Source organism: Urocampus carinirostris, chromosome 2 (genome assembly GCF_059441175.1).
Source record: "Urocampus carinirostris isolate Australia breed hairy pipefish chromosome 2, RoL_Ucar_1.0, whole genome shotgun sequence".
NCBI lineage: Eukaryota > Metazoa > Chordata > Actinopteri > Syngnathiformes > Syngnathidae > Urocampus > Urocampus carinirostris.
Genome location: NC_142350.1, coordinates 14,742,613 through 14,760,570, shown reverse-complemented (window position 1 = coordinate 14,760,570; position 17,958 = coordinate 14,742,613). Strand labels below are relative to the sequence as shown.

General features: G+C 40.6%; 1 protein-coding gene across 1 annotated transcript in view; it reads left to right on the top strand.

Annotated features, from left to right (window-relative positions):
* rapgef5a (Rap guanine nucleotide exchange factor (GEF) 5a) overlaps positions 1-17,958 on the top strand; it is a 66,212-nt gene that overhangs the window by 43,751 nt on the left and 4,503 nt on the right. The window contains exons 12-23 of the mRNA XM_088329039.1: positions 11,099-11,177; positions 11,257-11,401; positions 11,788-11,879; positions 12,705-12,735; positions 12,800-12,878; positions 12,949-13,098; positions 13,170-13,267; positions 13,801-13,923; positions 15,191-15,369; positions 15,442-15,532; positions 15,607-15,657; positions 15,726-15,813. Of these exons, the coding sequence (XP_088185165.1) occupies positions 11,099-11,177; positions 11,257-11,401; positions 11,788-11,879; positions 12,705-12,735; positions 12,800-12,878; positions 12,949-13,098; positions 13,170-13,267; positions 13,801-13,923; positions 15,191-15,369; positions 15,442-15,532; positions 15,607-15,657; positions 15,726-15,813 (1,206 nt within the window). The remainder of the gene's footprint in view (positions 1-11,098; positions 11,178-11,256; positions 11,402-11,787; positions 11,880-12,704; positions 12,736-12,799; positions 12,879-12,948; positions 13,099-13,169; positions 13,268-13,800; positions 13,924-15,190; positions 15,370-15,441; positions 15,533-15,606; positions 15,658-15,725; positions 15,814-17,958) is intronic.

Sequence of the window (17,958 nt, the reverse complement as noted above, 5' to 3'; positions counted from 1 at the left end):
AGTTTGATTTGTGACTTAACAACAAAGATGACTCTTGAATACATGCACATACAAGCGACCCACTATGAAATTCATAACCCACGGATAAAGGGAAGATAAATACTTAAACATCTGACACAGCATATAGTAGTCGTCCACAAACCAACACATCAACAATTTGCTCCGCTAAAAGAAAAACATATAACATTGTGTACCAGGCTATTTCAAATATTCCTATCAATACTCATCAATGGCACTGTGTAACAAGGGATGTTTGTCATCTGTATCCGTCATGGGCTGTGAACGAGTGTTTTTTTTTTTTTTTTTTAAACAAATATCGAGGTTGATTCCTGAAGCATTAAAGAACGAATGAGAAGATTAGTAGTGAAAACTACATGATTTGTACGTGTGGTTGAAATGCTTGAATATTAATTATGTGCTTCAGGGATTGAAACATGCTTGAATTTTTGGTGAATCACTTGGAAATTCTTGAAATTGTTGCTATGTTTCTCAACAAGTCTGCTTAAAAAGGACATTGACTCTGCTCTCTGGTGGCTTTGCTTTGCCATTGCATTTCTTCTTCCCTCTTGGTTAACGGCAGCTGGCATTAGTTTGTATGGCGTTGTCCTAAGAAGCGTCATCGCACCCTACGGGTCGCGCCCAAGAGGACAGGTGAATGCTTCACCTAAACAGGTCACTATGAAATGCTCATAGTTCAAAGATTATGTATGAATTCTAAATATTAAATGTGGGCCCTGCAAAAAATAAGGTAGCCTTTTCCAGTGATAAATTGTAATGAGAACTTCCTGCAACTGAAAATGTAAGCTACATATTACCGTTACTTTTACCCAACACTTAAATGGGGAGAGAGTTGGCTCAAAAACAATTATTACTCAAGTTCTAAAAATCATATGTCTTGATAAATGCACACGCAAGATCAAAAACCACATATGTAAATTACAAATATATATGTGGCTGTACAAAATACATGATTCACACATTTCCTTTAATGGTAGTGGAGAAATTCAGAAATCAGCTTTGAAAGTCCTTAAAAAGTGCTTGAATTTGGCCATGGAACAGGTTTTCGAACCCTGAAACTAAATAGCAAAGTAGTCTTTGTATGTATTTCCTTACTTTTTACGCATTTCTGCTCATTTGGGTGACACTTTCATCAGTTGTAGTTAGAGATGGATGATTCAAACTCTCAAACTAAATCGGGCTAGCGTGTGCCTGCTTCTTCACTGCCATTGGAATAAAATAACTAAATAGATTTTGACTGACTATATTTGGATAAATGTTATCTTTACCAGCAACTGTAGAAGCATCGTTACATATTCTTACTCCGACCGGTCTTTGTGAAATGTTTCTTGGTCATTTTTCTTTTCCAGTAAGTTTCGAGTAAGTCCACTTGCACTTGCGCCGTTCTTTTGGCCTCCATTTTCTCTCGATGGGCCTCTCTTTCTCTGAACTGCCTGTTGTCGGCGATGTCGTCTATTATTTCTTGAAACAGTCTCTTTTTGGCGTCCGCCTGAGTCTGAGCAAAGTCGGCCAGCTCCTGCTCGTACATTTCGGCCAGGTACTTGATCATGGCCTGCTCTTCCGACTTCTTCTGCCTCTCCTCTTCTTTAATCCGTTCCCTCTCCCGCATTTGTTCGTCCAGGCCTTCTTTCATGAGTTTATTGCTCTTCAGCCTCTGACGAGCTTCTTCGGCTTCGATGTCCCACAGATCTTCCGCCGTGGTCTTTTGATCCATCTTCAGCTGGGCTTTGGCCGCCCGCGCCATGTCGGCCTGCGTGATTTCCGTCATGATTTTGGCCGGGTCCATTCGGGTTGGCGTGTCGGGCAGGATGCCCGTTTTCTTCAGCGGGTTGATCTGAAAGGTGGTGTGCGGCTTGACGAACCGCTCAGCCTTCAGGAACATTTCGGTGAGGAATCTGTCCCGATGGACGAAATTCACAGCCTTTTTATCGTCTTTCGACATTTTGCTAAGTTGGTCTGCCCGAACTTCTTTTTCTTTCTTTTTTTGTAATATTTGCCGTTATCTGGTGGAATTTCCCTGCACTGGCTTTAATGAGGCTGGCGGAACGATGTGAGCGCAGTTGTCGACATGTGATGCAGGTTAGGTCGCAACACATTATTACAAAGGCGGTCGATGATGCCATCTTAAATGACATCACTGGTCATCATCGACATCACTGAGGAGCTTACGGCATATCTGTCGATTGCAACACCATTATCATAATTACTATCATAGTTGTGGTGGGAAAAAATCTAATAAATGGGAGCAACAAATATTACCGTTTTTCCAGATAACAAAGTGCTTCTGGGACAAATCGCACTGGCTGGAAAAGGCACTATAAAGAACAAAGAAAAAAAATGTTTCTCTGAGCCATTATATTAGCTGGAAACCCGTTATGAGTAGCATACAGTCCAATTAAACTTGCAGTTATTAGTAGATGGAGACATATGTTTGACCAGAAAAACCTTCAAATAACGTATAGTTCATTAATTTTGCCTTTTTCAAGTTACTGTAGAGAAATGTTTAGAAATTTGGGGAAATACATTGTCAAAGATTTGTTTTTTTTTCTTTCTTTCAAAAGATTTATATTGGATAACACTGTTATAAGTTTCCTTGTTTTGTCGTATTCCTTTGTGGTGTGGGGGATAGTTCTGCTATCTTGTTTTGGTTTTGAGTATGTCTTCCCTGCAAGGGGGAAAAAAAGAAGGAAAAAAAAGTGTAACCGAGGTGGGCAGCCTACTCCCTTTTGACACGTTTATGTATAATAATATTGTATTGTTCATCTGTTGTTTTTTTCTTGTTTGTTTTTTTCTTGTTTGTTTTTTTGTGCAAAGATTTTTTTGTTTACTTTTGTTAATTAGTGGCTGGTGCTGTTTTTATTTTTGGGCTGTGCCCAAATAAACCTCATTTATTCAATCAATAATCCAAATATACAGTGAAGAAAATAAATGGTAAATGGTCTGCATTTATATAGCGCTTTTCAAGTCAATGAAGACCTCCCAAAGCACTTTACAATGTGCTTTACACTTACCCGTTCACACACACTCACACTCACACACCAATAGGGAGTCAGCATATGCAAGGCGCCTACCTGCTTATTGGGGGCATTAGTGATTCAGTGTCTTGCCTAAGGACACTTCGACATATAACACAGAGGAGCCGGAAATCGAACCTGCGATCTCTTGATCCCAAGACGAGCGCTTTACATCCTGAGCTAAAATAAGTATTTGAACACCCTGCTATTTTGCTATCTCTTCCACTTAGAAATCACGGAGGCGTCTGAAAATTACATCGCCAGTGCATGTCGACTGTGATAGAGATAAACTAAAAAGAAAAATCCAGAAATCACAATGCATGATTTTTTTCATTATTTATTTGTGTGATACAGCTGCAAATAAGTATTTGAACACCTGAGAAAATGAATGTTAATATTTGGTACAGTCGCCTATGTTTGCTATTACAGAGGTCAAACGTTTCCTGTAGTCTTTCATCATGTTTGCACACACTGCAGAAGGGATCTTGGCCCACTCTTCCACACAGATATTCTCTAGATCAGTCAGGTTTCTGGTCTGTAGCTGAGAAACACACAGTTTGAGCTCCCTCCAAAGATTTTCGATTGGGTTCAGGTCTGGAGACTGGCCGGGCCATGCTAGAACCTTGATATGCTTCTTACGGAGACACTCCTTGGTTTTCCTGGCTGTGTGCTTCGGGTCTTTGTCGTTTTGGAAGACCCAGCCACAACCCATCTTCAATGCTCTGACTGAGGGAAGGAGGTTGTTCCCCAAAATCTCACAATACATTGCCCCAGTCATCCTCTCTTTAATGCAGCGCACTCGTCTTGTCCCATGTGTAGTAAAACACCCCCAAAGCATGATGCTAGCTACCTTAATGCTTCAGAGTAGGGACCCTGTTCTTCGGATTGTACTCTTCATTATTCTTCCTCCAAACACGCCTAGTGAAATGATGACCAAAAAGTTCTATTTTTGATCAAGAACTTTTTGGTCTCATTTGACCACAACATTTTCTCCCGTGACTCCTCTGTATCATCCAAATGGTCATATGCAAACTTGAGACGGGCCTTGACATGTTTTGGTTTAAGCCGGGGAACCTTTCGTGCCATGTATGATTTCAAATCTGTAGTTTATTACCTACAGTAACCTTGGAAACGGTAGTGCCAGCTCTTTTCAGGTCATTGGCCAACTCCTGTCGTGTAGTTCCAGGGTGATTCCTCACCTTTCTTAGAATCCTTGAGACCCTACGAGGTGATATCTTGCATGGGGCTCCACTCCGAATGACATTGATCGTCATGATTAGCTTCTTCCATTTTCTAATGATTGCTCTAACAGTGGACCTTTTTCACCAAGCTGTTTGGCAATTACTCCATAGCCCTTTCCAGCCTTGTGGAAGTGTACAATTTTGTCTCTGGAGTCTTTGGACAGCTCTTTGGTCTTCACCATGTTACAAGTTAAAGTCTTCCTGATTGTATGTGGTGGGCAGGTTTCTCTATGCAGCTAACGACCCCAAACAGGTGCATCTGATTCAGGATGATACATGATGTGCAGTTGGACCTCTAATGGGCGTACTAACAGGACTCTCTGGGTCAGAACTCTAGATAATAGACAGGTGTTCAAATACTTATTTGCAGCTGTGTTACACATATAAATTGTTAAAAAATATTGATTGTGATTTCTGGATTTTCTCTCTCACAGTGGACATGCACCTATGATGAAAATTTCAGACCCCTCCATGATTTCTAAGTGGGAGAAATAGCAAAATAGCAGAGTGTTCAAATACTTATTTTCTTCACTGTAAGTGGCAATGGAGTATATGTCTCCGTTTGGGGGGAAATTAATCTGAAAAATTCACACAAAAACAAACATTTAAAGTTTTAATGACGATCAATTTGAAATAGAAATGAGGTAGTAAGGGACTGAACGTTGGGCTTACGTTACATGAAAACTGGGAGGGTGGCCGGTATGTTATTATAAAAAAAGAGTTATTCAAATAACTATAGCATAAACACGATTACGAAAACATCTGTGCCACTCCAAATACCCAGTTCTTTTTGCTGTCTGAATATTTGCCTATTTGCAGCTTGTATTCTGCAGAATATGATTTTCGCTTGTGTGCTATTTTTGCCAAAGGGACTATGTGTATTATTTGACCATTAGATGTCGCCGTATGGTGTAGTGCAGCCACAAACAAGTGTTAAAAAGCCCAAGGAAGGATACAAACTAGGAGACTCAATGTGGCCAAAACACATAATTTATTTATGTATTTTTTTGACCAGCCTTTGAGGTTTTTGGGTACAGTACCTGTAGCAGCAAGATGTCGACTCCCTTTAGGTGAAGCTCATGTTATGTAAAATACATTTCTTGAATTTCGAGTATAAAAAGGAAAAGAATGTTTAGGTGATGGTTCATCTGTTTTAATTTTTTGTTCATATCATTATTGGGTTTTTTTCTAACGCATAAAGCAAAAAACCCAGTACATTGATAATCAGCTCTACTTGCATTTGGGGAATTTATGTCTTGCTCAAGGGCATCACACCGTAGCCAGCATTGCACACTACTTCCAATATCGATTTGTTCACAGCAGGACGCGTGCCCCTCTAATGATTGCCGATGAGGTTTACAACTATAGTTGCCTAGCAACAACCCTGAGCGTATCGCCACAATGCTGTTTAATAGCCACAATCTCGGAAACTGTCAGACAATAACAAAAATGAAGGCCATTAAAAACATCCTTTAAAATCAGTGACAGTTACCCCCAATTTTTGATACATACTGCAATGATTAAAATACCCATTGGTAGACAAAAGGTTTCCACCATCAGATAAGATTAAAACAGAATATGTATTTGTCTTCAACATTGACTTTTATGATGATAACCTAAATATACAGTTAATTTTTTTTTTTTCAGTATATATGTCAAAATGAGGCGCTCGACTACGTCGGAGATGTTTGAATAATTTAGCAAGGATTTTTTTATTTCGGGCCCATACGATTATTACTAGTGAAGATGGCCGATAAAAGACATTTGAAGCCAATATTCTTTTTTTCCCATTAAACATGAACATTTTAATTAAAACATAATACAGATTTAATGTTTTGATTTAAAATACTAACAACATTTGGGGCACTGTCATCGGAATCATGATTACCGTCTTGGAAAAATAATGTGAGTTTTTAAAGAAAGCAATAACATTTATTTTTCAAAACGAATTTCCTTGATCTTTTATCAGGCTATCGGATTTTTTGAAAGCCAAAAATGACATTTGTCACCCAAAATTCAAACTAAACTCAGTTGTTTTTTGGTATTTGAATTAAAGTTATCTTTATTGTCAAGATAAAAAATAATGTTGGGATAAATAGCCAAATATTTACAATGAGACTGGCCTACGTTGTAAGTGCCTCAGAGTAATGCAATCAAAAATAGTGCAATATATTTCCAAAGTAATAGTCAAGAAATAAAATATGAGTATACATTTTTCAATGCATAGGCAGGATATATGTATATGTCTTTTCACAATATTCTGCGCTCCTTAAGGGTGGTGATGGCCGTGGGGTAGAAGCTGTCTCTGAGCCTGTTAGTCCTGGTTATAAAGGCTCTGTAGCATCTGCTAGAAAATGACAGGTCAAAGAGAAGGTAACCGGGGTGAAAAGAATCCTTTATAATGTTGGCTCTGCTGCAATCCTCCAGCCTGGGCAGATAATAGACCATGATTTTCCGGGCTTTGTTACTAAATCTATTTAAGGTCTTACTGTCAGTGTTTAATAATGAAGCCAAATAGGAAATACATTCATCCATCCAATCATTATCTGCACCAACTTATCCTCAGTAGGGTCACAGGGGTGCTGGAGCCCATCCCAGCCCTCATCTTCCGGCAGTGGGTAGGGGACAGCCTGAACTGGTTGCCAGACAGGCGCAGGGCACACAGACACAGGCAACCATTCACTTGCTCATTCGCATCTAGGGACATTTGAACTGTCCAATTGACCTGACATGAATGTTTCTGGACTGTGTGAGGAAACCAGAGTGCCCGAAAGAAACCCACTCAGGCGGGGAGAACATGCAAACCCCACACAGGGAAGTTGTGGTAGCTGGACTTGAACCCTGAAATTCTGCACCGTGAGGCTGCACGTTAACCACCCAGCCGCCGTGTCACATAGGAAATACATTGAGTCCCAAATAGAGGATAGGATCTTTTCAATTTTAGTAAAATTATGGGAAATAAATCTTCATGATTAACAGTTACTGATATCTCCTATAAAAGATAATGCCTTATAATCTCCTAATCTCCATTCAATTTTTTTTTTCCCTTCTTCTATAACTGCTTAGTAAAATGTTTTAGAATCCTCGCTTAACGGTCCAGAGCATCCATTTTCCTTTCTCTCCGACCTTGCTCTGCGGTATTCAAAACAAGCAGGAACATGTTTTTGTAGAGGCAGAAATCCATCCCCACGTATGCACATAATAAAGACCGCTCCAACAACAAAGTACACCCACGGATTAGTGTGATTAGTTCGGGACGCCAGGCACTTTTTCCTCTCACCAGAGATAAAGTCCCCCAAGGTCGGAGCTGGATGAGTTATTCATCTGGGCACCGGGGGGAGATTGTTGTCCATGAGTGGATGTGCTTGACTTTGTGTGCCAGCAGGCAAACGTGGAGGGCATATGTTGAGGAAGGAAACGGATATTTATCATTTCAGTAAGTGCAAGAATAGCAGGAGAGGAGTCAAAGGGAGAATTTACCGTCCTGGTAATGAATTTTTGATGAAGGAAAGGGTCACATCTACAACATTCTTAGCTCTGGCCTCATAAATAAATTTGAAGTATCCCAATATCCAGGGTTCATACTGGTGCATGGAACCCTTGAAAATGTTTCAATTTTAATGTTGTGTTTTCAAGGTTTGAAAAGTGCTTCAACTTTGGGTGAAGGGCTTGTATAAAATATCTGCTCAAAATTGATACCAACACTGTGGTGGCTTCGCTTTACCATTGCATTTCTTCTTCCCTCGTGAATAACAGCAGCTGGCATTAGTTTGAATGACATTATCCTACAAAGTTGGTCGCTCCTAAATAGGACAGGTGCATCCCACACCTAAACAGGGCCCTATGAAATGTGTGTTGATGAAGGATTACATTTCAATTTCGGACATTATGGGCCATGCAAAAATGAAGGTAGCATTTCCCAGTGGTAAATTTATGTAATGGCAAGAACTTCCTGACACTGAAAATGTAAGCTACATATTACTGTCATTTTTTTTAAAAATTAATTTTATTACTGTCAAAATTATTGCCATGTTTCTCAGCTTTCTGTCTCGATAGACCACACATTAAATGAAGAAAAACAAAACAAGTCTGCTTAATTAAAAGGACAGGTGCATCATGGGAGGCTGGTTTTAATGAACGATGGCTATGAAACAGAAAATACTAACAACAGATCAAATCCATGCAAAGCATGCTTCAAAGTACGCAATAAAGAGATCCAACTCTTCACATTGGGAAGAGTTGAGTCAGTTCTCTCCAGTCAAAGGTAATTCACATAGATAAGTAGCTTGACTAAGATTTTTGTTTGCTAACCATTTGCTACATGCTATCTAAATAGGGCACAATGAAATGTACATTAGTGCAGAGATTATTTATCAATTATGGACTTTTATTATGGCCATGTAAAAAATGAAGTTATTGTTTCCCCAATAGTAAATTTCTTAGTTTAATGGGATTGGAAAAATTGGTAAATTGGCTTTGATAGTCTTTGAAAAGTGCTTGATTTAGGTCATGAAAAAGGTGTACAAACTCTGAATATTTCAATGTGTTGTCCTAAAAGTAAGACTACTTTTTGACTCACATCTTTTACCTCTGTCATTTATAATTGATGTTTTGCTCAGTGCCTGTCGGAATAACATTTGGGTTGTGCGTTTTTCCGAGTCAAAGATTCTGACGTAGGAAAAGTCATATGCAGTACATCGATGAAAAGAATGACTCACCCGTTGTTCCTTGAGGGCTTTTTAGATTCGGCACTAGTCACTAGAACACACGTACCTTTACTTTTTGACATGCTAATGTGAAGCCTAGGTAACGTTTTCTTATTTTTTTCCTAATCAGTGCCATGAAATGCAATTTTTGTTCTTTTTTTTTAAACTCATTCCAATTAGAGATCTTGCGCCCGGGCCGGAACTCGACTGGGAACCCGACTCGGGACCTGACCCGAATGCCAATCATTAAGGCTGGGCAGGCCGGGCTTCTCTCTCGCTCACTGTTTTTTTTTTTTTTTTTTTTCCTGGATCTACATAGCATGCACTTGCTTTTACTCGAGTAATTATTAAGATGACTGTTTTATACCTCTACTTGAGTAATATTATTCTGAAGTAACAGTACTTTGGCTTGAGTAACACACTTCTGGTTAGGGCGGATTCAGGCTTATATACCTGCAGGCCGGGTCTTGCTGAGCCTAATTTTTAGGCCTGAGCTTACCTCTAATTGCCATTGTCTGATGTATTCACCGGCGGCACGGCAGATGAGTGGTTAGGGCATCAGCAGCACAATTCTGAGGCCATGGGTTCAAATCCAGCTACCAGTCTTCCTGTGCGGAATTTGCATGTTCTCTCCGTGCTTGCTTGGGTTTCCTCCTGGCACTCCGGTTTCCTCCCACATTCTATGAACATGCATGTCAGATTAATTGGCCAGTATGAATTATCTCTAGGTGTGAATGAGTGAGTGAGTTGTCTGTCTCCGTGTGCCCTGTGACTGTTTGGCAGCCAGTTCAGGGTGTCCCCTGCCCACTGCCCGAAGATAGCTGGGATGGGCTCCAGCACCCCCGCAATTCTACTTAAGATATGCGGTGCAGATGATGGATGGATGAATGGATGGTGTATCACCAAAGTTTAATTTTGTGGGAACTGGGCTGGAAATGAATAACTTTATTGGGATTTTTGAATAGAGAAGCTAAAATTATTAATTACAGATCTGTAGGATATAAATATGATGAGTAATATGATTTTGAATGACTCTGTTATAACCCAATAGAACAGACATGCCTTTACTTTTTGACATTTAATGCAGAGCTAACTTCTCAATCAATGCCGTTCATGGCAATTTGCGTTCCTTTTTTCAACTCATTCTCTGCCATTTTTGGCTATGTCATAGGTGATATTTTTTCTGGAACTGGGCTGGAAGTGAATGTGTTAATGTTGATATTTGAATGTAGAATCCACAAGTATCAAAAAAAGCTCAGTATGAATACTTACTAAAGTAACACATTACACCAACAGTGACTTAAATCCTTTATGTGGCCTCCTGCGTAAATCAGTAAACGTCCAGACCTCTGTGTAGCACTTTCATGGTCCAAATGTAACAGTCTTGAAATGAATTTATGCTGTTGACCAAATCATTGTTTTCAACCCAAATTTCTAAATAATTTCTTTAAAAATCAGACAAAGGTGATCTCTCTTGGTTGATGTACCTGTTTGGCATTACAGAACTCACTCCAATCAAAAAAGCACTAAACAAAGTCTGTCAGTCATCCGTTAACTCAAAGGACTATATGTTGCACCATACGTCCTGTTACTACTATATCAAAGCATTGTTCAACTCATCCTCCTGTACTGGTCCACGTCTTTTTTTCACCATGCTCTCTGTCATGAACCAGAACATACTCACACGTATAACATGAACAGCAGATAAAATCATCAGCCTACCCACACTCAACCCCTCAGCCTTAAATTACAGTTCCATCATCCGACTGGCAAGACCAATAGTCCAGCATATCACTCACCCCCTACACTAATACTTCATCCCAGTAGCGTCAGGGTGAAGATATAGGACAATGAGATTTACGAGGGCCCACCTCGACATAAGCCTGATCCCTTCTGCCATTACCTTTCTAGACAAAGGGCCCTGCTGACCCATCAAATCAGTCTGCCCTCATTGTCCTACTCTTGTGTATGATTGTCATTCTGCTTTTTTTTTTTTTTTTGTGTGTAATGTAATCTTGCGTCTGTTGTTTCCCCCGGTTCTCTCAATGGTCAACTAATTTTATCTTTTTAAGTGTAAGAATTTACACAATTGATGGCTGACTGACTTTTTCTTCTCCAGAAATGCTGTTGGATGACTTCCTGCTAACCTACCTAGTGTTCATGTCCACCACTGACCTCTGCCAAGCTCTGCTGGGACAATATCCTTCCCAGGAAGCGCAATGAAAATGATAGAGCCAACAAAAGTCCACCCTCAGTTCTCTCCTTGACTCTTCTCACCTATAGCGGTACACGCTGCCGGGGCCAGGAGGAGGGCAAGGATACCCTCTTCCGGAAACGCAAGGTCCTACGGCTGGTCTCGCACTGGAGCCGGCTCTACAAGGACTTCCTCAAGGAGGAGGAGCACGTTCGGGGTTTCATGAAGGTACAATCTCAGCCTATCTTCGGGAGGATTAGATCAGGGTTTCACATTTTATCTCGCTGCACAGGTGAATCCGCAGAGATTCCATACACAGATAGGATCTTTTTAGAACAAGGACATCCTGGGGAAACACATGTTTGTCCCTGTATAACCTGATGGGTTGCTATGGAAACCAAACACGAAGGTTGGCATGGGTATAATCTGGCGTGGTGCGCAACCAAGGGGATTGTTGCCTAGTAACAGAGAATTGAGACTTCAGATGTGAAAAAAGGGGGGGTTGTCTTTTGGGGTTCAACAACAATGACAAGCAGGTGTGTGTATGCATCTTTTGAAGCTCGCTCACCGTGCCCTCAAATATGACACAAAATGTAATAATCATGCTCTGTTAGACTCTTTACAGGTGCGTCCTGGAGGATTTGTATGAGTTCCCGACACTTGAGAAAGACCTCAAAGAGTTCCAGAAGCTCCTGCGCCGAAGACAGTAAGCAAAATTGTTTCTGGCTGTCTCTGTTTCTATAGGGATCGTACGGGTGCTTAAAATCCTTGAAAATGCTTGAATTTCAATGTTGTGTTCCCAAGGATTGAAACGTGCTTGAATTTTGGGTGAACTGCTTGAAAATGCTTGAAATTGTTGCTATGTTTCACTACAAGTTAAAAATGACTGCGACAATGCTCCCTGGTGGCTATGCGTTTGCATTGCATTTCTTCTTCTTTCGCAATTAACGGCAGCCGGCATTAGTTTGTACAGCATTCTCCTATGTAGCGTCAACGCCCCTTATTTTTCGCACCCAAGTGGACAGGCATGCTACACTTTAACAGTGAACTATGAAATGTGTATTTGTGCAAGGATTATGTATCAATTATAGACATTTTGGGCCATGCAAAAATTAAGGTACAATTTCCCAGTGGTAAATTGCAACGCGAAGAATTTCCTGCAACTCAAAATGTAAGTTACATATTTACTCTCATTTTTATCCAACACCTATATGAGAAGAGGTTTGTATCAAAAATCTTTACACAGATCAGATTCACAAATAAATTTGCGATTTACTCAAGATCTTACAAAAAAAAGGTCTTGATAAATGCACATGCAAGGTTAAAAAATTGCATATGTATATTGCAGATTATTTGGTGGCTCTGCAAAATACATGATTCACACAAGATTTTTTTTTTTAATGGTACTGGAGAAATTGGAAAATTGGCTTTGAAAATATTTAAAAGTGCTCGAATTTGACCATGAAAAAGGTGTAAGAACCCTGATGTAACTGAGGTGTAATAATCCGCTTTATTGCGTGTTTCCTTGCAGCACCGTGGATGACTGTCCACCAAACCAAAAGGTACAAAATCCCTGAGTTTGCAATACCAAGAGCTCCATAATCTGACTGTTTTGTCCTCTGCCAGAGCAAACAAATGCACCAGCAGTTGAGTTTAAAGGAGAACTGTTTGCATCTTCACAGTCCTCCATCTGAAACCAGAGAAGGCAAAGCACAAACTTAATTTCTCCTGGTAGAATGACATTCTTACCTAATTGAGATCTCTTTCGATTCCAGTTATCTGCTGTGTTTATGTGAGCACCGACTCTTACCTGAGCGTCCACACGCATCCCTCGCTGGAGGCCCACGAAATGCTGAGAATTGTGAGACAGAAGATGGACAGGTCAGAAGAAGACATGGTGCTCGCTGTGGTCTCGCACAATGGAGGTGAGTACGCAAACGGGGCAAAAGGGAAATTAAATTTCGATTATTTGAATCTTATCTGTTTGTGTTTTCAGAGCGCAGGATGTTGCAGCCCAGTGATTGCGTCTATTCCGAGTCACTAACCCCGCAAGGGAAGCTCGTGGTGTGTCGCAGGGACTTGGCTGAGATCTTGGTAGATACATTTTTCGCTTTGTACTATAGACGCCACAAGATGGCAGCAAAGCACTATTTTAGGCTTAGGAAAGCCCTTCAACTAGAGAAAAGATCGGGCCTAATAATTTTCATATTTTATTTGAGAGGACTCTGGAGAAGGTGGTGTGATAGTGGGCCTGATCTCAACATACTGTCGTATTGAGACAGTCATGTGCCCCATTTACAATAATTCCTTCTCATTTTAGTTATTTTAAAAAATATTTTTCGTCATATTTTGTTTGTTTATGTGTTATTTTATCAAGTAAATAGTAAATCATCTTTAGTAATTCTTAATAGGAGCAAGAGTGTCCAAAATCTATCATATCAGATCATTTTGCTCATTTTAAGGATTTATTTCCTATGTCTACTTTGCTTTTAAACATGTTTTTTTATTAAATGCATGAGCTGTTCTGTTTTTTTTTTTTTTTCCATTTTAAGGAATTTGTTTTTACTTTATTGTATTTTTATGCTGATTTTCCTCATAACGATTGCATTTTCTTTTCTCGCTGGCAGCCCCCTTTGACCGACAGCGCCGAGCTCAGCAGGAGGCCGGTTCGCCTTTTGGGGATCAACACGTGGGACGTCGCAGCGTCTCTCACACACCTGGACTGGAATCTCTTCAAATCCATCCACGAAGTATGAGAACTTGCCATGCAATCACTTTGACTACAGTGCCTTGCTCTAGGTGCTTTTGCTGGAGCTCCTGGGTGTTTAAAAATTGTTCTGTGGCTCTTCATCCTAAAGTGTATCAGCAATTAACATAGATTGTTTAATAGGATTCCATATAAAGAATTGATTAGCAATTTATAGCCAAAATGGGGTCTGTTAGTGTGACACCTTGACTGTAAACTGTAGTTTAAATTGTGTCCTATAAATACTCAACTGAACCCCTGACACAGTCAGTAATGTTTCAGCTTTGCATGTGTGTCAAACAGCTCTGACAGTAGCTATGTATTGATTGGTTGCGCAGGTTCCATTTTGTCTACGAGCCATATGTATTCATGAAAAGAGCCAGATATGGCTCGCAAGCCATAGGTGCCCGACCCCTGCTCGAAGGTTTCGGCTCAAACAAACAGAAAACTAATCAGAGAGGCAACCGAGGGGCCCATGATCACATTGAATGATCTGCAGGCATATACGGCTGAGGTCTGTGCATAGGATAAGTCCTAGTTGTACTCTGCATAAATGTACCCTTTATTGAAAAGTAGCAAGAAGAAAGCCTTTCTGAATGAATGCGATAAAAAGTCCTGTTTGGCGTTTGCAAGAAGCCACATGGGAAACACAAATAACATGTGGAAAAAGAGGCTCTGGTCAGACGTGACCAAAATTGAACTTTTTGGGCTGAATGTAAATGAAAATACCATTCCCACTGTCAAGCTTGGGGGTGGCAGCATCATGCCTTTGGGTTGCTTTTCTTCAGCAGGGACTAGGAAATTTGTTTGATGAGAAGATGGATGGAGCCAAATATACGGCGATTCTGGTTGACAATTTTTAGAAGTCTGCAAGAGATTTGAGAATGGCACGCAGGTTCACCTTCCAACAGGACAACAACCCTAAACATTGAGCGCAATCTTCAATGGAAAGGTTTAAAACTAACAAAAAAAGGTCATAGAATGGCCAAGCCAAACTCCAGAAATCATCCTATGGAGTATTTGTAGAAAGATAACAATAGCCATCAAATTGAGCTGCTTTGTAAGGAGGAATGGGCAAATATTTTTGTTTCAAGATGTGCAAAACTTGTAAAGACATACCCAAAAGATTTGTGGCTATGATCACAGCAAAAGGAGGTTCTACATAGTAATAATTCCAAGGGAGCCAATATTTTTGCCTAACCTACTTTTTACTTAGCACATTATTAGACATGGTTTCTTTTCACGATGGTAGCACACATGTGTTCCCGCAGCAAGAGCTGGTCTACTACACGCTCCGGCGCATTCCCGGCGGCTCCCACACGCCGGCGCTGTCCGTCTTGCTGCAACGCTGTAACGAGGTGCAGCAGTGGGTCATGTCGGAAGTCCTCATGTGCCCCTCGCTCAACAAGAGAGTGCAACTGCTCAAAAAGTTCATCAAGATCGCCGCTCAGTAAGAAAACATTCACAAAAAAAACAACATTTTTAAGCTGCCATTGAATCTATTGATTTGATTTTGTGTTAGTTGTAAAACTCAAAGAAATCTCAACTCGGCCTTTGCCATCATCATGGGCCTCAACACTGCGGCAGTGAGTCGACTCAATCAAACGTGGGAGGTGAGGGTCCAATAGCCCTGTTTTTTTAAATGTAAGTTATCATTCTGAATTTTTTTTTTGTTTTAAATCTTAAGAAATGTCCTGGGAAGTTCAAGAAGCTTTTTGCCGAGTTGGAGCTGATCACAGTGAGGACCAAATAAGGATGCTCGACTTCATATTTATTCAGCCATTAATTGTGACTATCTTCTCCCAGGATCCGTCTCTCAACCATAAAGCCTACCGAGAAGCTTTCAAGAGAATGAAACCTCCAAAGATTCCTTTTATGCCCCTTCTCTTGAAAGGTAAACACGTTTATTCAGTTAGTTCTTTGGTTGGATCCCCCTTCACCACAAGGGTCGTAGGGGCAACCATTTCCAGTGGTGTGCCTTGGGCAATTACAGACTAATGGCGCCCATCCCTCTCCAGGACAACAAGTGTTTCCACTCGGTCTCGAACCGTGGACCTTTCGCGTGTTAGGCGAACGTGCTGGCCACTGCACTACAAAAACATTTATTCAGTAGCTGACAAAAATCTACACGTTGCTGTATTGTTTTGTGAAACCCACAACGAGTGCTAAAAAGCACGAGGAAAAATGCAAACTAAGGAGATTCACGGTGACCGAAATGCACCGTTTTCCCCTATTTTTTGCCCAGCCTTTTGTGATAGGTACTTTGTGTTATGTTTGACCACTAGATGGCACTGCATTGTCTAAGGGCAACAAAAAGAAGTGCTCAATGAGCACAGCGTAGCAGCAAGATGCGTGACAAACATGAGGGTTACTACTAGGTATGGAATCCACTATGTAAAAGAAATACAAATTTACAAATACAGAAATACAAAATTTCTCGACCTATGAATATTTGTAAAAATGAACATTGGTATGATAGTTCATGTATTTTTGTATATTATTCAAATCGATGTTTTTTCAGGAATCTAGTTTTTTTGTACGATTAGGAGGGACTAAATGTTACACACTGTACCTTTATGAAAGAGACAAAAGTAATAATAAAGGAAAGAAATTAAAAATATCTAAATATAATGAAAGAAGGGGCAGCACGGCGGGGCAGTGGTTAGCGCGTGTGCGGCACAGTTCTACGGTCTTGGGAACCTCCTGTGTGGGTTCAAATCCAGCTACCGGACTTACTGTGCGGAGTTGCGTGGGTTTCCTCCGGGCACTCCGGTTTCCTTCCACATTCCAAAGACATGCATATCAGGTGGATTGGCCGGTCCAAATTGTCCCTAGGTGTGAATGAGCGAGCGAGTTGTCTGTCCCTGTGTGCCCTGCGATTGGCTGGCAACCAGTTCAGGGTGTCCCCTGCCCACTGCCCGATGATTGCTGGGATGGGCTCCAGCACCCCCGCAACCCTACTGAGGACAAGCGGTGCAGCTGATGAGATGAGATAATGAAAGAAACTGGCGAAAAGGGAAAGGAAAAAGGGGAAGGAGGAAGAAGAACAACAATGTAAAGGAGAAAACCGAAAACAAGTAAGAGTGAAGAAAATACAAATTGAAAGAAAAAAAGAAGAAGAAAAAGAAAAACCAGAAAAAAGAAAAAAATAGAAAATCGGACAAAAGAAGAAGAAAGGACAAGATAAAAAGTGAGGGCAAAAATGTAAAAGAAAGATGAGAAATGGAAAAAAGGCAAAAGAAGTACTGTTTACATTTTTTTGCATGCAATCTGGCTAACATTTTATCTTTTTTTTTGCAAGTTTTCTGGCTAAATTCTGGCCACCTTTCTAGCTAGATATCTAGCATTTTTAGCTTTCTATCTGGCTATCTAGTTGGCTTTTACTCTTTTAGCTATCTCTCTAGCTCCTTTTTAGTTTTTTTTACCTGATTACTCTTCTAGCTAACTATCAAGCTACGTTTTTAGCTATATAGGTAAGCTATCTAGTTAGCTTTTTACTATCTGGCTTACATTCTATCTTTTTTGACAGTTAATAAGCTAAATGTGGACCACCTTTCCAGCTAACTATCTTGCTTTTAGCTTTTCTACCAGAGGCGTGTTCAGGAGAGTGAGTGATTGCTATCGCGAGCTATCGCTAGCTTCTGAACGGCCAGTGATTATTGAGCGCTCGCGTGCCCGAGTAATCACGGGAGAAAGACCGCTTACTTTGATTTCCAACATGGCGTCGACAGTGCAGAAGATAGAGGATCTCACCCTGACGAGTGCTGTTGGCGATGTAATATATCGTCTTACATTGCCTGGTAATGTTTGTGAACAATGCAAGACAGGTATGACCCTTCCACTGCGTTTAGGATAACCTTAACTGTGTCGATATGCGAACTGTCGCTCATATCAGCCAACTCGCTCAAAGCAAGCTGTAGAACGAAATCCATTGTACTGTCGTCGGCCATTTTGGATCAGTAAGGCAATCACAGTGAGCGATTACAAAACGTTCAGCAGTGCGCGGCAAGCGATTATCAAGAGACTACATGTCTGATCA